General features: G+C 51.3%; 1 protein-coding gene across 2 annotated transcripts in view; it reads left to right on the forward strand.

Moving 5' to 3' along the window:
• The window catches only part of ZCCHC14 (zinc finger CCHC-type containing 14), a 56,096-nt gene that overhangs the window by 15,201 nt on the left and 13,567 nt on the right, over positions 1-27,328 (forward strand). The window contains exons 2-4 of one of the 2 annotated variants that reach the window (XM_026494640.4): positions 7,708-7,831; positions 17,365-17,438; positions 25,706-25,777. In XM_026494640.4, the coding sequence (XP_026350425.3) occupies positions 7,708-7,831; positions 17,365-17,438; positions 25,706-25,777 (270 nt within the window). The remainder of the gene's footprint in view (positions 1-7,707; positions 7,832-17,364; positions 17,439-25,705; positions 25,778-27,328) is intronic. The other variant, XM_048223849.2, reaches the window with a different exon arrangement.

Here is a 27,328-nt window from a genome sequence, read left to right on the forward strand (position 1 = left end):
AAGCCCTGCCTTCGTGGGCTCAGTGTGACAGGGACGGAGCTGTGGCCTGTACACCTGAAGCTCCGGGGCGCTTCACCACTTTCCATAGCACGCTGGTCACATGATTTAAGTGTTTCTGGAAGGGGAGGGACTGTCTTCCTGAACACATTGTTCTTTATTCACATGCGGTGTTACCCTCAAGTTTATTAAGATTGCGTTGTTCCCATATGGCTGTGCCTTTTAAATTCCTGTCACTTGTCGCTCCTTCCTGCTAACGTTGTACCTTCCCCTGGCACCCATTGGTTGCTTTTACTCCCCTGCCCTCGCCTTAAATTTGCTGCCTCTTCTCTGAAGAACACACCAAGCCTCTTGGCACTGTGTTTAAGGTGACTGAGATGCTGGTCGTGTGGCTGTTCCGAGGGAAGAGCCTTCCTGCTACACCTGCTCCCCAGCTGTGCCTCTGACCTGGGTTGCGGTGGCTGTTTGCGGAGCACCTGCTAGCTGACGGGCTTTCGAGGTACTAGCCGCTCTGACCTGCACAAGCCTAGGAAGTGGATTAGGGTGCTACTTTAACCCCTTTCCGCAGGTTTCCGCGGCTGGAAGTGTGGTCTTAGCCAACTGGGGCTCTTGACTTTGACTCCGTGCTGAGTCTGCGCTGCAGTCTCTGGGGCAGGGATTGTGGGCGCTTCACGGCTGTTTGTACCTGACCTCCCCCTCCAGGTTCTAGTTTAATTGGTCTGTTGGGGGTGCCTTGGAGTCTGAATTTGTAAGAGCTTCTCGGGTGTGCACGGGGAGGTCGGGGAACTCCTGGAAGAGGCTGCTCTGTTCTGAAGGCTCCTGGTGGAAGGACTTGGTTTTGTAGTCACTTCGCTGGAACTCCTGTAGCAAAGTACTTGATACCTTTTGCCGAGATTGTGAGCAGTGATCTTTTTCTCTTTTTTAAATGAGTACAGCTGTAGGGTAAGAAATTTTAAAAGGAATGTTTTCACGAGGAGAACGGTTTCTGGTTAGCATTGGCTTTCACTTGGCCTAAGTCAGCAAATAGCTTTCAGTACTAAACTATCTATTTTCCTTTTCTGGTTTTTTGAGACACATAATTACTATTTTAGTAAAATGCTTACAAATCACTTTTCTTTTTGATTTTATGTATTTTTTCCCACTGAGTTAAAAGTATTTAACAGATGATATTCTTTACTGTATGGAGGTGGGTTGCTTGGAAAACAAACTGAAAATAAATGAGTCCGTTTGTTGACACTCTGGAGCTCGTGTCTGTGCTCGAGGGCCCTGGCCCCCGCTGCCCCTCGACATTCGTAAGCTTGGGCAGGAAGGCCTTCTGCCTCAGGGCTCCACACTTTCCGTTCCTGTGCCTGGAAGGCCCTTCCTTTGCTTGGCTGTCTCCTCCTCCAGTTCGGCCTCGGCCAAGCGGTCCCTGCACCCACGGAGTCCGTGCCCCCCCCTTGGAATTGCCTTAGTTGTTGCTGTGTCTGCCCCCCGCGTCCGGAGTCCCGGCAGCATCGGCCCCGCCTGTCTGGGCTGCTCAGCACCTCGGGGTGGGCCGTTTGGTTTTAGAAGCTGCTTCTGTTTTCCTTGTTGTGTTCCTGTTTTGTAGCGGTTACTTATGCTGAGGCTTAGTAGTTTCTAACTTTTATTTCTAGTTCTAATAGTAGCTGTTCCTTGTCGAAGAATTGGAAAATAGAAAAATATTTTTAGAAAATCACCCAAAGATAATAAACGCTGTGAGTGTTGTGGAATATCTTCTTCTGTCTTCAGTGCCTGTGTGCACGCACTGGCGACGTGTTCTGCCTCGCTCCCAGGATCTGAGTGTGAGCATTTCCGTGCCTTTTGTCTTCTCAAATGACCTTTGAAAGGCTGTGTAATAGTCACCATGTGGATGTGAATTTATTTACGTGTTTAGATGTTAATCTTACTATTTCTGTCATATGTAGATACATATATTTTGCTCTTTTAAAGCTAAGATGAACCTCCTTGTACACAAACCTATGCCTGTATCACTGATTGTGTTTTTAGGATGGATTATTCCCAGAGGGATTAGTAGATTCAGAGCTCCAGTACTGGCGTCATAAAAGATTGCTACTTACGCCTAATTTTTGTGAGGACCGTTGACCCATTTTGCACCTGCTAGTTGGGGCTGAGATTGCTCGCATTGTAGCAGTACAAACATTGACTCTTAAGAGCATTTTGTCCAGCTGTCCTTCAAATGATAAATGATCTTTCTAGCTGCTCTGTGCTAGTTTTAGAATAGGTGATCACTGGTGTTGGTGGAGTCCGGGTTTCAGTGGCCTGTCTGTTGAGAGAAGGTAGCCCCCAGCTTCCGGTGAAGGGCCACAGAAAGTGGTGGCCGTGCAGAGCTCGTCCCGGGTGGGCGTGGCCAGTGCCTGTCAGCATGTGTGTCCCGCTGCGGCCAAACACCGTTGAGTTGATATGCGCTTGGGGAGAATCAGCCTTGTGGAAGCGGTTCTCTGACAGGATGTCGGAGGTGTGCTTCTCTTCCAGGCGTCCTCACGGAGCCAGTCTCCGCCGGAGCGCTTGTGCCTGTCACTGCGTCCCAGCCAGGCTTGCGGTCACAGGAGCACGAGCAGCCGACGTTAGAGTGAAATATTGACTGTTTGCCCAGCACACTACTTTCAGTGCATTTCTTGTATGAGGTAGACACCATTATCCCCGTTTGCACTGTGGGACTCTGGACCTGAGTGGCGTGAATCCTGGCCGCCCGTCACAGCCAGCCGGGGCTGCTGGAACCAGCGCTGTGGCCTCTGGAGGCGGGCTCTGCTCTCCTGGATTTGACCTGCACCAGCCAACTCAGGAAGCTTGGTAGCTGCGGGACTGCCCCCTACTGGTCTGGTGGCAGCAATTCCTGGCGGGGCTGGTGGCTCCTACGGCTCCAAGTGGAGAGGATTAGGAGGGTTGAGTAGGTTGGTGCGATTACAAGCAGATTGCAGCCATGATAAGAATGGCATAAAGTGTGCTCATAATCTACTCGCTTCCATTTTCTTATTCTCCGTGGCCTCTTCCTGTGCGTTCATGTCTCGGGCATTCCATGTGCACCTGCGTTTTAAGCTGAAGTGCTCTCTTAACCTAAGCCTCTTGGTGGTACAGCCTGGCTCACCGTCCCGTTCCCGGCCCCGTGCACAGCCGTCGTGTTATTTACAGCCCTCGGGAATAGCACTTTATTGTTACTGCGTGCATCATTGTGGGGGAAAACCTCGTAGAGATGTCGTGTCGAATGTGCCCCGGTGTATCTGAGAGTAGAATTTGGAACTGCCAACTTCGTGGTAGGGGGGAAAGGCTGGCCACCGTGTTCTTGTAGGAGTTCCGCAGGAGATTCTTCGGGGAGCCTCACCATTGAGAAGCATCACCTTCGGAATACATGGGGCTCTCCTGTCGCTGCTGCAGCGCCTTCAGCTTCTTGCCTTGATTATTGGAGATTTGTTTACATTATAGCACAGCTGGGACCCTGAGACTCTGGTTTCTCAGCATATTCACTCTTGCTTTACCAGGTTTTTCTTAAAACCTCCCGTCCATCACTCAGATGCTGAACGTTTGCACACTTGCTGCAGGCCTTGCCCTCTGCACACCTTTGTCCCATCCAGTGACTTTGAATGATATGTGATGAAATCGATTTTTAAAAATGAAACCTCTCTTCTGACATTTGTAGTTCTGGTCCCTGAGTATTAAAGTGAGTTTCCAGCACAAGCCCTCAGGCAGCCTGTGTTCCTCTGGTCTCTCTGGTCAGAGGCCGGCACCGAGGAAACCTCTGAGGAAAGCATCTATCTGAGGGAGCTGATGGACGGGCGGGAGCCTCGCTTCTCCGGGCCGCTGGGCTGCACTTTGGCGTCTTTGTCCCTTACCCCTGGAGGGGACTTGGAGGTCATGTGATCTAATTTTCTGTGCAGTGCTGGGGTTCCATTTTGCATCCCGCCTGAGGGGAGGTGATTTGGCCTTTGGACGCTCTGACCGCGGCGAGCTGCTTCACCTTGAAACAGTCTCGAATACCAGCAGCGCCTGAGAGGAATGCGGAGTCTCAGGCCCCACCTGACCTGAGTCAGAACCAGCACTTTAGAAGCTGGAAGCGTTGTGCACGTGGAAGTTTGGAAACCGAGGCCTGTGCCAGTGAGAGGGCCGGCGCTCAGAGCTGGGGTGCCAGCTGCTTGTGTCCTGGGACTGGCACTCTGGTCCGTTACTGTCTCCCCGAGCATGAGCATGCTGCCCCTGTCGGACCACATCACCTTCCCGGAGGCGCCCCAGACTGGAGTGTGTGCCTCATGCCCAGGAACGTGCTCCAGTCCGGTTTCCTTCACGCTCGCAGTTCAGTCGGTCCTGAGTTGGGTCCGGCGAGATACTCTGCTGGTTGTGTAGTGTGTCACGGAGCACGCAGATGTTTTCCTTTGAAGTAGAGCTGCCGTTTTTGTCCGTTTTAATCCTGATTTCACTAAAACGTGGTGAAATCGTCAGCTTTTACAGACACCCGTTAGGTACCTGTGTCGTATCAGGCACTATTCCAAGTGCAGAGGGCACAGCAGCGAACGAAACACAAAAAGTCCTACTTCATCAAGCTTTGAGAGGTCCTCACTAAGAAGGTCACACGAGCATAGACGTGACAGCTGTGAGGGGCCATGCAGATATGTACAGGGTCTGGGGGGCACTTCAGGCAGATCCTGGCTGCCAGGTCCACCCTGGTGGCCACAGTGGGTTGAGTGGAGGGGAGAAGTGGGAGGTGACAGGTCCCCTGTAGGTCGTGGCAGAGGCTGTCTGGAGGTGGCATGGTGACCAGGGGCACAGAGAGTGTCCATTGAGTGAAAAAGGAAGGTGGCTCACAGGACAGAGGACTTGGAACTTCGTGGAAGCGGCTAAGTCGGGCTGGTTGTCGGAGAGCATCTTCTCGTTGCCCTTCCAGCCGTAGCAGGAGGTGACATTTGGAACTGATCAAGTCTTTATTCTCGTGTCTGTCAGGCTCATGACTGGAGCTCCGCTTGTGAGCGTGAGTCAGAGAGCATCTGAGTTGAACTGTGGAGGTCACATGGGGCAAATTAACTTAACCAAAAATAACCCCAAACACAGCATTTCTGGGAAATGCAGGGGAAGAGAGCTTTCAATGTAAACAAAGGAGCAAAGTCTAGATAAAGGCTTGGTTGGAAAAAGTGAGCATCTGGAAAACTAGGAAGAGGCGCTCTGGTAAGACAGTGAGGCAAACAAATACTTCTTTTTCGCTGGTTATAATTTTAAAGAGTTTTCTTTCGCATGTTTGTGTCGTCGGCATGGCATGTGCTTCCACAGTGTGATTCCGAGGCTTTCCCCTTCTCCCGGGAGCCGTGGCGCGTGGACCTACACCCTTACCTTTCCTGTCGGCCCACGGAAGGAGCTTCCTGTCCCCCAGGTGACACCTGGCCCTCACAGGGGCTGACCAGACAACGGGCCTCCTGTGCTTTGCACCCTGGCTGAGGTGCCCAGTGCGCAAGACAAAAGACCACCGAGACCAGTGTCCTGGCCCCGCTCCGGAAATTCTGATGGGGTGGGGGTGGGCGACACGCATTCTTGCCGGGCCTCGGGGGCTCTGCATGCATCGAGCTTGAGAAGCACCCGTCCAGTGCAGCTGTCTGTGCCTCCCAGGCTGCGCTCGCGGCAGGCGTCCTGGCTGCGATGCGTCATCCTCCTGCCCCTGCTTCTGTTTGTGGCTGTTCGGGATGCTTTCGGATGGGCGTCGGTGTGTGCGGGAGAGGTTGGCACTGCTGCGGTTGGCTGTCCAGACAACTCAGCCTCGCTCTGCTGTGGCCGAGGACATAGACATACTTCTCATGGTAGCTCCGAGGACGTGGAGGCTCACTGAGCCGGGCCAGATCCGATGGTGTCTGCTGGGGTTAGAGTTGTTGCAAGGGGTAAAAATGCTAACCTCTTGAGTTGTTTCCCAAAGTAGTATTTACTGTTGGGAACTAAAACTCTAGCTCTTTCAGTAATTACTTGTAACCGTTGCTTCTCTTATCTTATTTAATAGGAAAGTAGTTCATTTCTGGAATATTCAGACCATTGGATAAAACCTTGCCCAATCTGAGGGAAATAATCCAATTTAGTTAAATGACAAATATAAGTAATTTAAAACTTTAACTGTCTTGATAATATCTTGTAATGTTATCCAAAAAATTGACTTTTTAGAGGAGTATTGGGGTGGTTAGGATTTATTTCCTTGGGCTATGTGAACTTTCACATTTAACTGGACTGCTGGGTTGCTTTTCTGGTGTGGCGTAGGACCTGTTGGTCCTGTGCTGTGTGTGTGGGGAGGCCTCCCTGCGATGGCTTGCATGTGGGTGGTGGGAGGACAGAGGGCTCACCGGGTACGCGGCATGTGCTGTCTGTCCGGGAGGGACTGGCTGTTGCCGTGCTGCCGGCGTGGTGACATCTCTGGCCTCTCCTGGTGGCCCTCTGCCTCTGCCTTCGTGCCCCTCCGTGCCTGCAGAGGGCTTACAGGCCCCTCCGATGGGCCGCCCCCGCCTTCCAGGTAGTGAAGACAATCTCTAAACCCAATGGCTGGTGAGGCATGTGTCTCACGGGACTCCACGTCAGGATGGAGGCCAGCAGTCACGCTCCTCTTCTCCCCCAAACCTTTCCCCTTCCTTGTATGTGTAGCATAGTGTTTCTCACCCTTTAAAACTCACACCTCTCTTGATAAACTTTAAAGTCTTAATTTACTCTCCTTTGAAATTTTGATGTATATTAAGCTGTGACTCTGAGGGGGTCAGAGCGTTGGCCACTTTCATTCTTCTCAGTCCTACAAGTACTAGATAAATTTTGGCTGTGAACTTTTTAGACACTGATTCTTGTTAAGGGGGGAAAAAGTGAAAGTTCTTGCCCCCACCCCAGGCACCCGGGGGTCTCCTCTCTTCTCTGAGGTCACCGCGGTGCACAGTTTGCTGTCTCCTCCCGCTTCTGGCCGTGTGTTTGCACAGAGACGCGCTGGCCGGGGGGCAGAGAGCAGGAGGGGGAAGCCCGAGCGCGAACTTGGCCGTGTGCTGCAGGGCTGCTTTCGCCGGCCACCACGGTGCCACCGGCCGGCCCGGCACCCGCCGACCTTCCTCTGGCCGGGGCTCTGTGCGCAGCTTGTTACGGAGGCTTCCTGCCTTTCACTCTTAGAGAAGCCGCTGCTGTGAGCGCCACCCCCCCCCCCCACGTGTAGGGCCTTCGTGTGACGAGCTCCTCGAAGTGGGCCTGCCGTGTGCTGTAGAGTGTACCCCACGTAGACCCAGTTGTATGCTCCTCTCGACTGTTCTCTTTAGAGCATTTTGTGACTGAAGATTTATAGGGCAGTGTTAGGTCCAGCTGCGTAATTAATTGTTTAGGGATCGGTATGATTTGAAGAAATAAAATGTAAGGTTTTACCTGAGACAGAGCTCGGCTGGCACCGCTCCGGTGCGGGCGCACGAAGCTGCGGCACAGCCAGGCTCCCGTGTGCGCTCACGCTCACCTGGCTGGTTTTCAATTTCAGTGGTGAGTAGGAGATTGGTGATGTTTTTGTCTGTTGCAGGAAGTGCTTATTGTGAAAATATTGTGTAAGTAGTGTTTTGTACAAAAAAATTATATATAAAATTTTTGTATGTATGTTTTATATGAAACTCGAAACTACATTAAGCATCAGTGACTTTCAGATAATAACAAAAAATCATTCTGCATGGACCAGATGGAAGAAAATAAGATAATTTTTTTTTTTTGTCCTCCCAGGTGACTCCAAGAACCGAGGCCCCCGTCAGCAGCGTGAGTAATAGTTTGGAGAACGCACTACATACATCAGCACATTCCACAGAGGAGTCGCTGCCCAAGAGGACTGTGGGGAAACACTCCAAAGGTGAGTCCGTCTGTGCGAGGGCTCCAAGGGAAAGAGGTGCACCAGGGTGTGGAAGGCAGATCTTTGTGATGCTCTTTGGTTAAATACTTCCAGATCTTTCATCAGCCGTGGTCTTTTAGTAAGGTACATTGGTTTTCTAAATTGTGCAAGTAATATATAAACACACCTTGGCTGTAAAAGTCTCAAATATTGACGTTTATTAAGGGGAAAAATGGAAGTTGTTACATACTCTCGTCCCTGCCCCGTACCAAGTAAGTCCTAAATTCTAAAACAGCACTATCCTCTAGAACGTTCTATGGAGGAATGGAATGTTCTCTCTCTGCACTAAGTCTGTCGCCATCAGCCGCATGTGACTTCTGAGCGCTTGAAATGTGCCTCATGCAACCAAGGACCTGAAATTTTATTTTCATTTCCTTTCATTTGGAACCGCAATAGCTCCACGTGGATAGGGGCCACCGTATTGGACAGCGCCGCTCTAGAGATGACAGCATGTCAGACGAAGCTGAGTCTCCTTGATTCTTGGGCCAGCCGGACAGTCAGTGTCACCCTGACCATACGGTTGCAGGCTGAGTGGTATATGGGGACTTCCCAGGAGGCGAGTGTAGGTGATGTGTGGGACTCGTGAGGGCCAGGATGGCCCCGATTTGGCCCAGTGATCAAGAGGCCCAGGACACTCAAGGCCCCCACCCCCTCGCTCACTCACCTTTGTTCCCCTTTGGATCGTGCCTCAGCACAGCGTACCTCACGGGTGCTTCATAAATGCTTTGTTTTTAAAATAAAGCCCTGTTCTGACAGAATCACAGAGCCAGCCAGCCCTGACTTAGGTCACATGCTGGAAACAGCCACATGCTAACTGCTGCCTGTGTTTGTGTGTGTACGCACGTGCTGGTAACCGAAGCCGTGAATCCTCGCAGGTCAGCTCCTGGGTGGGGCCGTGGTTCCAAAGATACGCAGGGCCTCACCTCCCGCCATGGTTAGTTGTCCCTCAGGCATAGGGACTTTCCTATCCTGGGACTGCTCTTGTCCTTTTTCCTTAGACACGTCACTGTGGGAGAAGTGCCTCCCAATTAGGTTTCGCGTCCTTTGTCCCTCTACTGTCCAGCATGGGACCTGTGCCCTGCACCCTCCTCCTGTGGGCGGATGGCCTCCTCTTTCCCATAGTGCTTTTCCCTTGAGACATAATTATCAAGACCCTCATTCCTATCTTTTAAATGTAATTGCAAGATACATGCCTGTCCTTCCCTTGTCCACGTGCTGTGGTGCCCTGAGAGCCCGCAGATGAGCCGGCTTTGGCCTCAGGTGCAGCACGCGAAGCAGAGAGAGCCAGGCGTTGTTAGCTGTCCACCGTAGTCTCCGTTCAATGCTTCTGAGTGAGGCGCTGCTTCTGCCCAGAATTTGGCAAGCAAGCGAAGTCAGTTTTCGTAGTCACGCCTCTCGTGATGCTGTGCGGGCTGGGCGGTTGCTCTTGGCAAAGCCTAAAGTCACTGCAGTGCTGCTACCGTGGAGTTTTCTCACTGTCTTTTCTGTGTTCTCCTTGTGTTTGATTTTCCTCTGCTTCCTTGGAAGTCCTCAGCGGTAAAAGAGGTCAGACTTAGGTTTGCTGTGTGCGAAAGTTCAGCTGGAAACCGGCTGCTCCGTCAGGTGGCACTCGAGGTGGCGGTCGTCTTTCCCTGTGCGCTTCGTTGTGAAGGTCTTCAAGTACGGAGTGGAGGGACTAGGGCAGCAGCTCCTAGCGTCTGGCTTCAGCAGCAGAGACGGGCCTTGAGTTCCTTGAGACTGTCAGGCAGCACTGCTGTGCTCGCTCTGGGAGAGCTCAGGGTTTTCCCCAAACCCACAGCTTCCGGCTTATTTTACTGACACTTAGGGAAACATCTGTAACATACAAGGTGAGGTTGAATTGCTTTTAGTGATGCTGTCAGTGGAAGGTGTTGTGTAACTTGGTTTCCTGGGTTGGAGTAGTTGTTTTTTAGAGTTGTCCTTGTGCGAGACAGTCGCAGTAAGCTTGATGGTACCGCAGACCACTTACCAGCGGTCCTAAAACCTGGCCTCTAGACCTTTGCATTCTTAAAACTTAAGGATTCCAAAGAGCTTTTGCTCATGTAGGTTATACCTACAGATATTTATCATATTTGAAGTTAAAACTGAGATTTTCTTTTTAATCTAAATAAATGGTTTTTGTCATGTGCCGCTGTGGTTTTTGTGTTTGTCGTGCAGCAGCATGACGACATGCGGTACCGTCAAGGTCAGGCTCCAAAAGTCTTGTCCTGTTGGGGATGCAAACCCACCATAGAGAGTTAGAGTACGAATTTTGGTAAGAAGCATGGCAGTGAAACCCAGCTTCTGGAAGCCTAGTAGTAGGCTGCCTTGCTCAGGCCGCACTGGGGATTTGAAGGTGTGTTTGGGATTGAGGCGTTTAGATAATTTGTCTGTTGGCTCTTTCAACATTTTATTAAGACTTTGAAACGTACGGTAAAGTTCAGAGAATTTTACAGTGAACACCTACCATCCAGATTCCATAATTTCATTTTATTTTACCTGCTTCTCTTAACTATCTCTCCATCCATGAAGACATTGCATTTTTTTTAGGACTTTGCATTTCAAAGTAAGTTGTTCTGTTGACTTTTTTGCTATGTTTTCATGCAGTATTATTATTATTTTTCGAACACTGGTTGTTTGCAGCCTTCTGCAGCCAACGAGTCTCACTTGAAGCACAGAGCAGAGTTGTCTGAGTGGTGGTTTCTCATCCCCCAAAGAGAGAGTGACAGGTTGGAGTCGAGCTGACCGTCCCACAGCAGCTTCTTTCAGACAGCACGGCTCAGCTGGTCTGAGTCCCCATCGAGGGAGGCCACCAGGATTGCAGCATCCATCTGTGACTTTTCAAGCCTTATGTTGAATTCAGAGCCAGCCCTTGATGCGGAGCATGAGAACCTCGCAGTGTGCTCAGTGGCATGTGCCGAAGCCAGCGTACGCGGGCCCGTGAGGTCAGCTGTGCAGAGCGCAGGAAGGGTTTTAGCCTCTTGACGCCCTGTATGGCTGTGAATCAGCCGTGGTGGAAGTATTTACACCTTGGAAGTGGGTACAGACCGCAGAGCAGAGGCTGTCCCGCAGCCAACTGTGACGGATTTTTTTTTTTTTTTTAAGATTTACTCATTTGAGAGAGAGACAGTGTGCAAGCAGGGGGAGAGGCAGAGGGAGAGAGGGAAGCAGGCTGTCTGCTGAGCAGGGAGCCCGATGTAGGCCTTGATCCCAGGAGCTGGAGATCATGACCCGAACTGAAGGCAGACACTTCACTGACTGAGCCACCCAGGTGCCCCCAGCCGTGACACATTTTGCAGAGTGATGCTGCAGTGCCCCCCCCCCCCCCCCGCCTGTTCTGTCTGCTACGGTTGTGTCCATCATGTGCACGCGTGCTGTGCGGTGCAGCCCAGCTCCAGGAAGAGCAGGTGGTTCTCTGCGACCCGTGGACCCCTGCACCCTGACTTCAGCACCCTCCTCTCATGCTGTCATGAGAAGTCACGACAGGTCAGCTCTTATCTTCTCTTGGCATATCTGACACCGCTCCCGCCACCACCGCCACCACTCTGTCCTCTCTTGGTTTCCTTCCGTTTTTAAACCATGGAGCATCCTACATCCAGAACCGTTGGGGGCTGTGCTCCATTGGTCTCCTGGTAACACACGTCCCGGTTCCCCTCTTGCCTCTGTGTTCATTTGCTGTGAAATCCCCTCTTCTGTCTGCCCCTGAAACGCTGGTGCTGTCTGGGCTCCTCTCTGGCACCCGCTCACACTCTGTTTGGGTGTCTTCTGTTCACCTGTCGATGACTTTGAGATCTGAGCATTCAGCTGAGACCCTTGCCCAGGACCCCGAATTCCTGTGAATATTCCCATTGATGTGGCCTGCTGGTGCCTCTGCCCACGTGCCCAGAATGGACCCATCACCCCTCCGTTGCTGCCCCTAAAATGAGTTTCCAGTGCCAGCCTTCAGGCGTCTGGAGCCACACCTGCAGGCCCACCCCAGCTCCCTGCCCCCACGCGAGTGGGCTCAGCGGGGCCACCACTGCAGCCGCCGTCCTGGTTCAGGTCTCCGTCCCCTCTGCTGCCTGTGGGTTCTCCTGTCTGGTCCATCTCCAAGCAGGGACTTGCCCTGCAGCTGGACCACAGGGCTCCCAGCAGCAACTGCTGTCACAGCACCGACCAGCACTAGGTGCCCCCCTCCATGTGTGTGTGCACCTCGTTGATGTCACAGGCCCGTGAAGTAGGGACCAGTCTTCCTTCTGTTCAGGGATTCAGTAACTGCCCAAGATCACTGAGCTGGAAAGTGTCACATTTCTGACTGAGCCCGTTTCACAGCAGAGCCCACGGGCTTACCTCGACCTGCCTGGAGGAGGCCCGCTGTGGGGTTTTTGGGATTTGTGGGCTGGCCTCATCTTGTCCTCGTGTCCCTTCTCTGGTCTCTTGTCACCACTCTGAGTTCCTGGCTCTAGCCGTGAGCAAACTTCCTTAGACTCCCTGTGCTGTCCTGCCTGAGCCTTGATCACCACGTTCCTCTGCCTAAATGGGCTCTTCCCTTTGAAGTCGAACTCACATGTCACTGCTGTGAACTTTGTAATTTTTGTATCACTTATGGTTAGTGCTGTGCCTGGAACATACTAATTCTGAATAAAATGTTTGCCTGAATATTTAAATAAGTGAAAAATCCTTGGGCCCTTAGATTCAAGTGCCATATCACTAACCATTCAAATAGAGTATGTGTGTGTTCATTTCCTACTTTTGCTACTTGAGAAGTCCCTTTTATCAGCTTTATGTTTTCTAGATCATGCCGTGTACTACTCCTGTTTATATTTCTGGAGAACTGACCAATCAAGTAAATGCAAGGTAGCTAGATGATAAAAAAAAAAAAAAAGAAAAGAAAAGAAAAACAAATTAGGGGACTCTTAAATATAACATGATACGTCCTAGAAAGAAGCCAGAGAGGAGGCTCAGGTTAATCAGTGAAGCAGTGAACACTCAGATTTTCACAGCAGCTGAAGAACTGCTTCTAGAAAGGGTTCCACCAACACGGACAACCAAACGGAAGGGAGAATGTCTGTCGATAATTTGAGGAACGTTATTACTCCTGAGACTTTTAAGAATATACTTTTAAGAATATACTTTTTCAATTTTTAGGTGAAAACTAGATTTCAGTAATAAAAATTTAAGCAGGAAGCATCATAAATGTTATTTTGTTTCAGTTTCTTTATTTCAAGTAGGAAGACATTGAGTTCTTCAGTATAGGGCTCAGGAGAAGGAGGTGTTTATGCAGCGGGGGAGGGGGGTCTCGCATCTTTTCCCGCAGTCATAAATGATACCCTCCTGTGATGGCTTATAGCATAGTTTTGTTAAGTTATGAAGTGGTTTCCTATGTGGGGCACGTAGAAATTAAACTGTTTGACCGAAGATACTTCAAAATCAAGGAAAGGATCTATGGCAGAAAAGTACCAACTACCCAGTTTTTTCCAGAAGAGTTTAGGGTAGAAAGGGAAGAAGTTTCAGAAGAGTGACTCATTCTTGGAACACAGTAAGTGTCTGATATACATGTGACGTGACGGTCAGCTCTCGTAAACCGCTCGAAGATGCTTGGCAGTGAGGGTGACCCTTAGAGCACAGCAGTTTGAACTGGGAACTCCGAGGGCTGTGATGGCGAGACTGTGTTCCTGGTCCTGGGTTTGTCGCTGCTGGCTGAGAGGCCTTTGGGCCGGCTCAGCCCTAAACCGTCTTGACTTTTTGCCAGCCCCCGCCCCCATTCAGATGCCCAGTCCTGCTTCAGGACGTTTGGAACCCCTGTCTGACTGCTCGAGCAATGCCTTTGTACTTCTCTCCCACACGAATCCCCTCCCGCCTTTTCCAATTACATTAGCATATTGGTTTTTGAAGTTAGGTATTGATGCAGTTATAAAAGTGGCAGTTCAGTGCAATTAGATGTTTTATTGAAGGCTGTGTGGTCGACTTGCAGGACTGGAGGCAGATTCCTCATGTGTGTCTTGAATGGGAAAAGAAGGAAAGTTATAACAAACCATCTTAAAAGGAGAACACACATCCCGCTTTGCTTTCTCAGTTCAGCGTGAGCGAGCCGGCTGGCCTAGACTCGGGTGCCCTTGGCCGGGCCCAGTCGGTCCTCGATAGACATGCCTGCACGCAGTCCAGACCCCAGCCCGTTTCTTCCCACATAGGAGCCCCCCCCTCCCCCGCCCACCTTCCCAGTGCTCCACTGGCCGTGGCCTTTATGTCTTGGAGTCTTTGTGGGCGGTGCGAATCCCAACCCTTCTTGAAGGATTGATTTCTAGCCCTCAGACCTAGCCGTGATTGCTTGCACTCCTCAGAAAGTCGTGAGACCTCTGCGTGCCCTTGGGATGACGGTCTACAGGACTGACGGGCGGTGTGAGGCACAGGGGTCGCCGTATCTACCAGTAGAGAAGTGGGTCACAAACATGCTCGTGTGCGTGTGGAGATGAATACCCTTTAAAAGCGTGAAACTGCATTCTGGAAATTTGGGATAAACTACTCATAATTCCACCACCAATCACAATGACCCTTGTTAGCTTTGATAACTTATTTTTCATCTTTCTTTTACGGTTTAAACAGCTATAGCCATGTTACACATACAATTTGTAGTTTTTTAGTTAATATTGCAAGCTGTTTTCACTTTTTTGTTCTTGAAATCATGGTCCTTAACGTGAGTTCCAAAATCGAGAACATGTTTCACTATCTTTGAAGCCTAATGAAAGGCCCCGTAGCCCCACCCCTCATGACCACAGGTGCCTCCACAGGGACAAGTCCACTGCAGGCGACATAGCAGAGCTCCCCTGCGGCGCCTGGCGCCCGAGCCGCACACGCTGCCCGCAGGTGGGGTGGTGGCGCCAGTCGCTCCGGCCGCCCAGACTGCAGCCGCGGACTTGCAGACGGCTGAGTGGCGTTCATCTGCTTTCCACATTCTCCTGTCCAAAGATGAGTCACTTCCGCTCCCGGTCCAGTTGGGGTTTTCTCTCTTGACTCTTTTTCATAAATGCTAATAATATTCAGCCCTGGGACATTTAGGTTTACGTTGCTGTCCCGTGGCCAGGGAAAATGCTGACTACATTTTTCTGTGTTCATTGACTTCGTATGTTCTGTTGTTTAAAAAGGGGGAAGATCTGGATTAGAGTGATGTCATTGTGGGTCAGTTTTTAAAAAATACTGATTGGGAAAACATAAAAGCTGTTTATTTGCTGACAGTCTGATGGAGGAAGCCAGACGAGAACAGCGAGCGGTTTCACTGAGTGAAAATAGGGAGGTGTGCAGCCTCGAACTGTGTGTTCTTCGTTTTGCCAGAAAGGAAACAAACACTTTTTTTTTTTTTTTAAGAGTAATTCCTTCCTGTAAGGTGCTATTTTAAGCTTAAAATACTTCAAACCGAATGGGTTCTCGCATCTCCCAAGATGCATATAGACCCTCATGCCACTTTACACAATTAGGGAGGCCGCGAGGAGAGAACAGTTGAGCAGGTAAAGGGTCTTCTCCGAAACAGCCAGTAACTTCTTTGAGTATGAGGACCCATCTGTCGTGTTCACTGCTCTGTCCCCAGCCCCTAGAATTTGACCTTGCGCACAGCAGGAATCTGAAAGGACATGTTGGTGAGTGAACCACTGTTGGTTTTAGATCAAGGATCGCACATTTTTTTCTGCGCAGATCGAGATAGTAAATATTTTTGGCTTCGGGAAGCATAGGGTTTCTGGCAGAGCGGCTGGGCTCTGCTGTCGTGGGGTGGAAAGCAGCCACTGATGATATGTAAACAAACGGTGTGGCTGTGTGCCAACAAAGCCGTTTACACAAACAGGCCCAGGACGGCCTCTAGTTTGCCAGCCCCGCTTAGACCCGCACTGTCCAGGAGAGGTCTCGGCGATGACCCAATGTTCTATCTGTGCTGCACAGCGAGGCAGCCGCTAGCCACATCTGGCTGTGGGGCACTTAGGATGAGATTAGTACAACCAGAGAGTTGGATTTTTAATTCTCTTTGGTTGTAATTAATACAAATGTAAATAGTCACATGTGGTGAGTGGCTGCGGTGTTGGGCGTTGTAGGGTTGGAACCATCCCTGAAGCGCGCTGCACAGAGCGTGTGTTGTTCTCTGGAAGGTGTGTACACAGGAGGGGAAGAAAGAGTTCTGTGGCCCAAAAAACTGGGGAATTGTTACCAGAACAGACTTGTTCATTTCAGGACTGCTCAGAGCCTTTAATATTGTTAATGTACACAGTCTACCAGAAAGTGTTAGGTTTTTTTTCCTCTGAGCTTTTTGACCATGCACCTTTCTGGGGGTACCCTTGAACATCTTAGAGCACCGGTGTTCTTGGAGAAGACCTTGGGAGGCGCGCTGTGGCCCGCCAGGACGCTGGGCGTCTGCAGGACGTGGAGCTTAGTAGTTTCAGAGGTTCTGTTAAGTGCTTCCTCTTGGACAGTTAGGTTTGAAAGGTCTGTGGAAGTCCTCGTGGTCCATGGCCAGGGGCTGTCTGGGCCTGGGAGAACTGACACGGAGGAAGACGTGTGTAACACGCACGTACTCAAGTTCCTCGGCTGTCGTGGACTTTCTTCCTTAGCCGCCAAGGGGTTGGACTGTCGGTGTCTGCAGACAACAGAGACGCTCCGGGAATCTGTCCCATTAGTACTTGAGAAGCGTTTCATTTGAATTGGACACAGGACGCGCACGCCTCAGTGTGGTTTGGGAGTTTGGAACCTGCGTCAGGTTTGTAAGTGGCTCTTTTATCTTCAGCAATGTTTGTGCTCAGATATCTGCATTTTCAAACTTCAGTTTAAGTGTGTAAGAACTTACTTGCCCTTCTAGTTTTGAGGAGACACAGGGTGTAGCCCTGTCGGGAGAGCGTGGGCGAAAGCGGCGTGTGGAGGCCCGCGGCGGGGCTGTGTCCCCGCTGGTGTGGCTGTGTCCCCGCTGGCGCGGGCGCTCTGCACCCAGCCGCCTCGCTCAGCCCGCCCTGTCCTGCAGAGGGGAGCCCTCCGTGCCGCTTCCCTAACCGCTGCCTCGAGTCCCGCCAGCCCGGCCCTGTCCCAGGAGGAGGACGCCCTCTCTGGTGACCAGAAGATCCCCACGAGACGCTGCCTGGGCTCCGGGCTCTGACACGGCCGCAGCCGACAGTGTGGAGCGTTAGCTTTTCTGAAGTCCAGACAGAGCCTCCCCGGTCCCCACCGTCCCGGGCGTCTGTGCCCTCGTGCGGTCCCGTCGACTCCGGTTCTCTTTCCAGGGACCGTTCTCTTCCTTTGCTGTGACTTGTTTTTATGTGTGGCCTGTTTTCTTCTGCTCTGCTTTTAAATTCACCTCCGTTCCTGAGTGTGACGGCTCTTTGCTTTCCCCCAGGCGAGCACTGTGCAGAGGACCGCGAGCGGCGCCGGCGCCGAGAGCCTCGTTCTGAAAACTGCTGAAATAGCAAATGCTAACTGAAATGTACTTCACGGTTTTACTTCATTTTTATAATTTTGTTTGTTGTTGTTGTTGTTTTTTGCTTTTACAGTGAGTGTTGAAAAGATAGACCTGAAGGGATTATCACACAAAAAAAATGAAAGAAATGTTGAATGTTCCTTTGAGGTAAGATGCCAAGTTTTTTTTCCCTTTTCTCCTCTAAGGGGTAGGAAGGAAACATTTGCCATGAGTAGATACTTAGATTGCTGTAAATGGAAGATGGGCCTTTTTGCCAAGCACCGTACCAAGGCTGTGGGAGGCAGAAAGCCGGGCCTGGGCCACGGGCGGGCTGCCTCCCGCCTGTGTGCTGAGCGTCTAGACCGGCGTGCTCAGCTGCTGCTGCTTGGTCACCAGAGCTGGCTGACGCAGAGACCCCGTGTGACAATCGAGACACGCTGCGTATTAGGATCGGAGGCCCCCGGGAACCGTGGCTCAGCGGCCTCACAGTGTGCCGGGAGCTGCGCTCCATGAGGTCTTTGGGGGCCTGCGCTCCCCCCAGTTGACGGCTTTGAGATCCCTGGGGTGTGCACCCGCAGTCTCACGGTCTGGGGTAGCAGCCAGGGCACTAGTCCTCACGTTTTCGTTCCAGGTAGCAAGACAGAGGATGAAAAGGAGGGAAGACTTTATTTTTTTCTCTCTTTTAAGGAACATTCTGAAAGTGGCCCCTAGACATTTCCACTTACATTTTGTTGGCCAACACTTGGCTTCTTGGTCCTGCCTAGCTGTGCAGGAGGCTGGGACATGTACTCTGGCTGGCCGTCCCCGGTTCTGTTCCTTGGCCCTCATGTTGTGTGAGGTTCTCCTTTGACCGCGTGCCTGAAGACTGATTGATAAGGAAGAATCTGCTTCCTGCGTTACTAGGGAGTGTTCTCAGGAGTAAAAGCTTCGAGTTCGCACCGAGGTTGTATGCTCTGATGCTGTGTGTGCTTCACTAACTTTTCAGAGGGTATAGCTGCATCGAAATACTTCAGCTAGTTTTACCACGAAAAAGATAAAATCTTCATTTGTTTCAGAGGTGTACTGCATTGTGCAAATCCCTTGTTTCACTATGCATGTGTCTTCAGAATGTACGGGAAAGACTTGCCTAAGGCTTTGAGGCTGTTGAAACTTGTGACCAGCACCCAGGTCTCAGCACCCAGAGAACCCTGGAATCCCAGCGTCTTCAGGGCCTCGTAGGGGTGAGGTCCCTGGAACGCTGAGCATGTTTTTTCCCCTTCACCACGCTCTGAGTCTCGTGGCCAGACCTCCCCTCGTGGTCATCTGCCTCCACAGGGCTGAGCCATTCTGGGGGGTGGGCCCCCCTCAGCCCGTCTGGTTTTGCTGGGCTTTGATCTGCCCCCATCCTCAAGCCCACAGCCTGGGCTTGTACACTGTGAGATATGTGACTGTGGCGAACGTGACTGCCTGCAGCTTCTCTCTGAAGAAATGAGCTTTGGCAAAATAGACACTTGGCCTCTCAGAGGAGACGGCAGTTATGGGCAGGAATGGGGAGGCAACAAGCTGGTGAGGATTAGGACATGGCGCCCTGAGTCCTCTGCAAGCAGGCTGCACAACTCCAGAAGGAGCCTGGATCCATGAGTTTGCGGCCCTAGGCTCGGGAGTGTCGCCTGGTGTCGACGCTGTCACACAGGTGAAGACGTCTCTACCCCGGTGGGTGAGCTGCGGTGTTTTAACACAGCAAAAGCTTTGGTTATCTGCAGATCTTCCTTTTCCTGAAATGATAAGTGACAAAAGTATTCTTGTGTGTAGAAAAGTGAAAATTCTTCTCTAACCTGGAAGACCAAACTACTTTTTCTTTTGGGGTACTAACTTTTTTTTTTGTTTTTAAGATTTTATTTATTTATTTGAGAGAGTGAGTGAGTGGGAAGGAGGGCAGCGGGGAGAGAGGTCGCATCTCAAGCGGACCTCGTGTTCAGCACGGAGCCGTACGTGGGGCCCAATCCCTGATACCACGTCCTGAGCCGAAATCAAGCGTTGGACGCTTAACCGACTGAGCGACCCAGGCACCCCTTGGGATACTAATTGGATATGCCCCGAGGGACTCACAGCCCAAACTGTGTGTGTTGAATGGTAACTCGAGGCACAAAGGAAAGATAGGGTCAGCGTTAAAAAAAAATCTTACTTTGTTTTTACAGAACACTGTTCATTTGCGCAGCTTAAACTGTGTGCTTGTTTTGTGTGAAGCTGCTAGGGTGCTGCTGACGGCTGTCATTCACGTGTCAGGTTGGGGACTCCTGTCACGCAAGGAAGGGGGACTGCTCGAGGCCGTGCACCTTCGGGAGTGTAAGCGCAGGGGCTCCCGCTGGCTGCCGCCAGCGCTGCGCCCCGGAGACAGGAGGGCTGAGGGCAGGTGGCCCGAGGACAGCAGCGGACCCACCTAAACTTACCCACCTGCTGTCGTGTGAGGTGACTTCCCTCAAAAATCAGCCCCAGTCGGGTTTCTCTGTCGTAGAAATCAACAAGCTAGCCCTAAAACATGTATGCAAAGAACAGAGTAGTCAGAACAGTTTTGAGAAGAATAGACTTGGAAGCTGCACACCGCCTATCTTGGAGACTCGCTATTAGACTGCAGGGATGCTGGCGTGTGGGGTCGCCGTGAGCATGGGGCACCTGTTCACAGGTCGATGCAGAGAGTCCAGGGTTAGACTCGCAGATCAAGGCCGATTGACAGACTGGCAGTTGAGTGAAGAACGGACGGTCTTTTCAACAAATGGCTCCAGAACCCTTGACCATACCTCTCACCTCACATAGAAAACCAAGTCAAAACTGATCATAGTCCTGGGGCGCCTGGGTGGCTCAGTCGTTAAGCGTCTGCCTTCGTCATAAGCTCATATCATAAGCTCAGGTCATGATCCCAGAGTCCTGGGATCGAGCCCCGCATCGGGGTCCCTGCTCTGCTGGGAGCCTGCTTCTTCCTCTCCCACTCCCCCTGCTTGTGTTCCCTCTCTCGCTGGCTGTCTCTCTCTCTGTCAAATAAATAAATAAAAAATCTTAAAAAAAAAAAACTGATCCTAGTCCTAAATGTACAGCATAAACTGATAAAAGTTCTGGAAGAACGCATACAAGACTGTGTGGCTAGGCCAAGGTGTCTTTGCTACGGCATCAAGAACATGATCCACGAAAGACAAAATGAATACGTGAGACTCGATCAGAGTGTTGAACTTGCTCCTCGAAAGGCACCGTGAGGGGATGGCAGAACAGGGGTGCAGACTAGGAGATATTTGCACGTTGCATGTTCGATAAACAGCTTTCATTCCAAACAGATAAGGAACTCTGACAACTCAGTAATAAGAGAGCAACCCAGTAGAAAATGAGCCAGAGATCTGACACCTCAGCAGAGATGTTCGGAGGGCAAATACCCCACGTGAGCGGATGTTCGGCCTCGCTAGTCATTAGGACAATGACCACTAGAGCCCCAGGGAGGTGGTGCCTTGCTCCTGCGGACTGGCCGGCTGCTGCCAGGGGCGCACACAGCGCCGCTGGGCCTCTCCCCTCGCGGCCCGGCGCGCGTGCTCAAGGGTATAACCTCTTTGCAAGGGAAAGGAATCTCTGGCAGTTTTATAAAAAGTTAATTTCACTAAAGTATGACCCGTCAGTTCTACCACCAGGTATTAATCCGCGGGAAAAGAAAGCATGTGTTCACACAGATTTGTACGTGAATGTTCACACCAGCTTGATGTGGACCACCCTGAGTGTCCGTCCACAAAGAATGGATAAACATGTGGCGGTTCCATAAACGCCGTGGAAGACCACCCGGAGTGGAAAGGACTGAGCTGTTGTTACACCAGCAATGTGGGGAAGACTCAGATAATGACAGTGTGTGAAAAAAACCAGACCCTTTGCCAAAAATGATACATGGTGTGAGCCCGTTTACATAAAACCGTAGGAAATGCATACCGTCTAGAGTGACGGAAGGCACACAGTGGCTTTCTGGGGAGAGGAGGGAGAAACTTTTGGGGATGATGGACATGTTCGTGGCATTGATGGGAGTGATGGTTTCCTGGATGTAAACATTGCCCAGACTTATCATGCTATGCCCTTTAGACAGGTGTGGTTTATCGTCCGTTATCACTCAGTGAAACTTAAAAAAAAAAAAAAAGGTTACCTGAGACGAAGGCTTTCCTTTTGTCCACAGAACCCCAATTAATGAAGAGTAAATAAATTGTCCTTTAAGGTGTCTTTTGTATGTGGAAATAAACAGCTACCCTACCGGGACCAGAGCCATCGAACACCTTCTCAGGAGCGTCGGCCGCGATGGGACGGCGCTGCCGGCCGCAGAGGGGGCCACAGAGAACCCTCTCTCCTGCCGGCCTCCATGGCTGCCCACCATTCCCTCAGTCCTGTCCATCTCTAGTTTCACTTTTCATGGATCAGTGTTTTCCAGATACAGATGAAAGGCGTCTTGTACAGGAAAGCCCGCGGGGCTGCTTCAGCACGCTCCTGTACGTGAACGTGTCCTGCAGATAGGGGTCTGCGCTTCCCGTTCTTGTCCCTGGGGTTGGCCGTGTTGGTACTGGAGTCGGAGCTGCTCCTTACTGGTTCCTGAGGGGTCAGACCGGAGTGCGGGGAGCGAGTGGCTGCACGTACAAAGTCAGCGTGGAAGTACGCACGTGTCAAGTGTCCCGAGTTTGCCCGTTTTCCCAGATTCACTGTTGAGAAACTGGAATAAGTAAAATCTTTTTTAAATAAAAATATTTCTTGTTCAAAGTGAAGGATAGAGAGGGAAGATATCAGAAGATGACCCAAACCCTTGAAGCACTTTCTAGACTGTAGAATTTTAGCACCTTAACTGTAGGACAATGCTATTCAAAGCCATTCTTTCTGAAGAACCCAGCCGTTACCTTTACCTTAGTGCTGTCTCTTTTCCTTGAAAGTTTTATTTTTTCATTTCAAAATAATCTTAACTGCTCTGAATATCTTATAGCCATTAGCAAAGATGAGTCTTGACAGCTATTTTTTAAATTTAATTTCGTTTTCATCAGCTGTTCTTGCAGAGTTTGGAGTCCAGTAACTCTGCGAACATTGCCAAGAGCAGCAGGGAAGTGTGTGTTTTGACAAGCACCTCAGTGGTTCTGTGGGGTTCGTGTGACTGCATGAGGGTTGCTGGTCCCGGAGCCACCTGGCGTGTGCTCAGGGCTCTCCCTCGAGTCGTCTCTTTGTGTTTCCTGGTTTGTTTTTTGCTTAGGGACAAGTGTTTAGAAATGACTTCACCCCAAAAGCCCTTTGATTGTCTCAGAGTCCCCCCATTGTGCTCAGACAGGCTCAGAGTCCTGTTGGTTCCATCTCAGAGCTGTGATTCTGCTCCCACATGGACCCGATGGCCCTCGGTGGGCCCCAGCTCTCCCCCTCATCCCCACCTGCGCGGCCCCTCCCTCCTTACAGGCGCCATCCCCTGTTCTCAGGTCTTATGTCATCCTCTGTCTGGTAGCTTCTTAGAAGGGCACTTGGGAGGTCCTACTTCGAGGCCTTCCATGTCTGGACATGCCTTTACCCACCCCACCCCGACATATGACTGAGAAGGAGGCTGGGCTTCGCTCTTCCTCAGGGGTCGGGGAGCGCTGCTGACTTCCCACCTCCCGATCCCGAGCTCTGGCACTTTTGACGGTTTCCTCAGTCCTGGGTGTTTGCACACTCCTCACCCGTGCTTGGCTGTGGGTCTGTTTTCGTCATTGTGCTGGGACTCGGTGGGCCCTTTTAACCTGAAAACTCAGGTCCATAATTTGGGGGCCCCGTCCTGATTGCTCCCTTTTGGGTTTCCTCTGCTCTGTGTTTCTCCGTGTCCTTCCTTTGGAAGTCCTGCTGTCTGCATATTGGACCTCACACCTGGTCCTTTGTTTTATTTATTTTTTTCTGTTTTCTTTCCATTTGATATTTTGATCTCCTTGATGGAGGACTGCATCATCTCCCCTCTTCATCAGTGGAATTTGTCACTTCTGTCCTGGTTTTAATTTCAAAGAATACCTGTTCTCTGACAATTCTTTTTTCATAGCATCCTGTTCTTGGTTATGTTTTTCTTTTCTTAGATCACTGAGAATATAAATGATAGTTTTTAGTCTTTTAAAACCGTTTTCTTCTCCACACATGGTTTGTGTTTCCGCCTGGCTGCCTTGAGCTCTTCGAGGCCCGGCGCTAGGTGTTCTGGTGCCGGGCCGCGGGCTCACGTCCGTGGTGCGGCCTGAGCCGTGGGCAGGGCCTCTAGCTGGGCTGCTCCCTGTGCAGAGAGAACGTTCTGCTCCCTGTGCTCCAGAGTAGCGTGCTGTGGGGGACGTGGGGACGTTGGGGGCAGAGCTGACACGTGAGTCAGAGGACTGAGACGTGGTGTGATGAGTCCTAAGTATCTGTTTTGTGCATGTTCGGCTTTTTGTGTGCATTTAGGGTAGTTTATGCTCTGGCTTAGTGAGGCCCTTGATGAACAGGTACAGGCAATAGGAAACCGCACTGCCGTCGTTCCTCTGGCAGCTTTTTTCTTGGTGGTGCGTAACATAATGGGGTGGCTTACAGTTGGTGCCGCCTCGGATTTGACAGGACGCGTGTAGCATGTCCATGCTGTGTGTCCTTGCCCCTCCTGGGGCCCGTCCCCTCTTCTGGTGCGGGGGCCGGGCCTGGCGGGTGAGGCCGAGGGTGAGTGTGAAGGAAGCCTGCGTCCGCTGCAGAGCGTGGTGGTGCTGACGTCAGCCCGGGACCGAGCCCTTGCTTTCTGTCTGCCTTGGACTGAAGTGTCTGCTCCTTTTGGAAGTAAAAGTAAAGCATCAGGAGGTGACAGCCTGTGGTAATGGTGCAAGGACATCATCGTCGGGGAAGCACGTTGTCTGTTTGAACATAACACGCTCCGTCTGTGCTGCGCTTGTTTCTTGGATGTTGGGTTTCGTGTTTCGTGGGCTTTAAGATGCATTCATGCCGTTGAATGTGGACGGAAAGAGAATCGGGTTTTGATCCTGGTGTAAGAGTCGCAAGGAAAAGAAGAATCTTCCACCTCATGCTGCCCTGTGACAAACAGGAGATGTCAGCCGTGCTTTGGGTCCAATATCTAAGGACCAGAAAGTTTCCGCCTTTAATCATAGGTGGCGCTGGTGTTTCATCGGGGGCAGCTTGCCCCAGACTTGTGTTCAGTGCTGTCGTGAGATTTTCTCCGACGAAAGGAGGGGGGGTTCTGCAGCTGGGCGCAGGTCCATCTGGGCGGCGGGGCAGCATTCATTCCGGGAGTGCCTGCGCCTGCCGCGTCGTGTAGGTGTCCCCGGGCTCCTGGAACTCGGAGATCGCGGAGGAGCCCCCTTTCCTCTGCTGGCTTGTGTTTCTTGGGAGCTCGAGGAGATGGCCACCTTCGCAGGTGTTCTGTGGTGTGGCAGCTGTGGGGACGGAAGGGACTCACGTGGGGTTCAGCAGAGCAAAGGGGCCGTGGCGTCTGTCAGCAGCCACAGTGGGCTGTTTTTCGGAAGGCGCGGACGGGTGGCGGGAGCCAGAGGGGTCTTCCAAACCGCCACGCTCCATCTGCTCCATCACTTCAAATGTAATGCTTTCTTTTTGATCGTTTCACTTCGTGACTTGAAGCCCTCCGGTGCTTCTTCTGGATCTGAGGGCCAAATCCTGCTTCATGGTCTCATCCTTCTTGTGGCCCTCCTGCCTGACCCCTGCTCGCCTCTAACTGGGGTGGAGTCCCTGCTTCCCAGCTCAGTTCCAGCCCTGCTCCCATGTCTGAGTGCCGCCCCCCCCCCCCCCACCAGCCCTTCGCGCCCCGAGGTGATCAGGAAACACTGGAGAAGCACTGGGAAGATGGAGGGAGGAGAACTCCCTCCAGGACACCTGCAGTCCATCTGAGGGGACTGGCTGGGACGCAGTGATGACGTGAGGCCGCCCGCCCGCCACATGCAGCGCGGAAACGCAGCCGTGTGCTCGGGTCTCGGGCACGCCTGGCGCGGTAGAGGCGCTTGCAGAGAGCCCTTTCTGCTTTCTCCTGAGGTTTCCGCCCGCACCCCCGCCGCGCCCCGAGTGCTCACTGCCCCGGCCCCCTGTTCTGTCAGGTTCCCGAGGGCGGGGGCCTTATCTCATTTTCAGCTGAGAGGGGGCCCCCTTGAGGACGGTGTGCACTGGCACACACAAGCAGTTGTGCTCGTCGGTGACTGCGTACAACTTTGTGGAGTAAGCCTCAGACTCCATGCTTGAGTAATTTGGTGAGATTTGAATAATTGCACAAGACAGGAAGTGCAGCTTAAAGGACTTATGTGAACTTCTTTCTCACGAGTCGGGGGATGTGAACTACCCCATTCCCAAGGCGCACGCACTTAGGGCTCAGCATGCTCACTGCACCTTGCCCGGGAAGACTCCGTGGACAGGTGTGTTGTGAGGGACGTACGTGGCGTCTGTTTTTAAGGTTTGTTTGTTTGTTTGTTTTTAAGGTCTTGTGGTCTGATTCTTCAGTAACATCAGTAACCAAATCTTCCTCTGAAGTGACTGAATTTATTTCAAAGGTAAGGTGATTAAGGGCTCTTACAAAACTAAAAGGCTCTCGATAATATTGCAGAGTGATTTCAGTGGCAGAGCAAGTAATTCGTGCACGACCATGAAAACATGGTCCTCGATGCCACGATCTGTGCTCCTCGCACTTGTTGGCAAAGAGAAGAGGCAGGACGCTGTGACCTGCACAGGCGGCTGAAGGGTGTTTGCTTCAGTTCCTCTGCAGCCAAGACAGAGAGAGTCCAGTCCCAGCTCCATCTGTTGTCCATACTGGGTTTTCCTGTTCATTTTCTGATTGCTTCAACAAATGTCATCTAAACAAAAGGTTCCACTACTAAATAAATACCACTTTCCCTACGTAGACACGTGTCCTTACCTACATACCTACATACGGACCTCCACAGTTAAAATGTGTTTGCCGCCCCCTGGCCCGGGCCATCACGGTGAACCGCTGTCTTTAGCCAAAGCATCTGAATTAGTCCCCTTTGTTTCATGGACTGACATATCGAAAGTGTCTCCAAAGCGAGTCTTAACGTTTTCCCTGTAAAATCAAAGATGTAATTCTGTAGGAGAAAATCCAGCTGATGGATATTTTAAAAGCTTGGACAGAAGTTGTTTGCTCACGCCTACCCTCTTGGCCTGTCAGCCATGCTTTCTGGGAGTCCTGACCTTCCCGTGGAATTCACGTTTTCCCCTGTGACACCGAGAATGCCAGATTTCCTCTCCCGCGTGCCTCGCCTCTCTGTCTGTAGAACATTCATTGCTCTGGACTGCGCTGACGCTGGCGGGAACTTTGACCCCACTGGGTGCTGACGGTGCTTCGTGTTCACCTGGCTTTGCGTTCTCTGACCTTCCTGGATATCTAGTTTGTTGTCTCTTATTAATTTTGGAGAATTTGTCCCCATTATCTCTTCAGATTTTTCTTCTGCCCCCTCTCGCTTGCCTTGGGACTGGAGCTCCGCGCACCTGGACCTTTGACATTGTCCACAGCTCTTGGGTGCCCTTTTTGTTTGTCTTGCTCTTTTCGCTGTGTGTTTTGGTTGGACGATTTCCGTTGCCCTTTTCTCAGGCTCGCCGACGTCCAGTCCGCAGCTCTGCCCAGGCTGCCGCTAGCCTGTTTTATGTGCTGAGCTCTTCATCTCTGGGACCATGGTTTTCTGTTGTTCTGATTTCTTGTTTTTCTTAGCTTTTCCATTTGACACATCTTTTAATAAAGTTTCCATCTCTCTGCTGAGGTTTCCCATTTGTTGTCGTGCATGTTGTCCGTTTTTTCACTAAATCCTTCAGTATGTTAATCATAGTTGTTCTGTAACCCTTATCTAATAGTTCCAGCATCTCGTTATCTCTGAGTTTGGCTCTGACGATTATCTTCACGATACTTTTCATTCCCTCTTACTTGTTTTCTGTATCTTGTAATTTTTGACTGAATATTAGACATGATGTTTAGAAAATGTGGAGACGGAGGGAAACAGTGTATCTGCCCGGAAATGGGCATCCTGCTGCTTCTCTCAGGCCCTCAGTGGGGTCCTCGGTTTGGTCCCATCAGGAGTTGAGCTGGGTTTGGG

Source organism: Ursus arctos, unplaced genomic scaffold (assembly GCF_023065955.2).
Source record: "Ursus arctos isolate Adak ecotype North America unplaced genomic scaffold, UrsArc2.0 scaffold_19, whole genome shotgun sequence".
NCBI lineage: Eukaryota > Metazoa > Chordata > Mammalia > Carnivora > Ursidae > Ursus > Ursus arctos.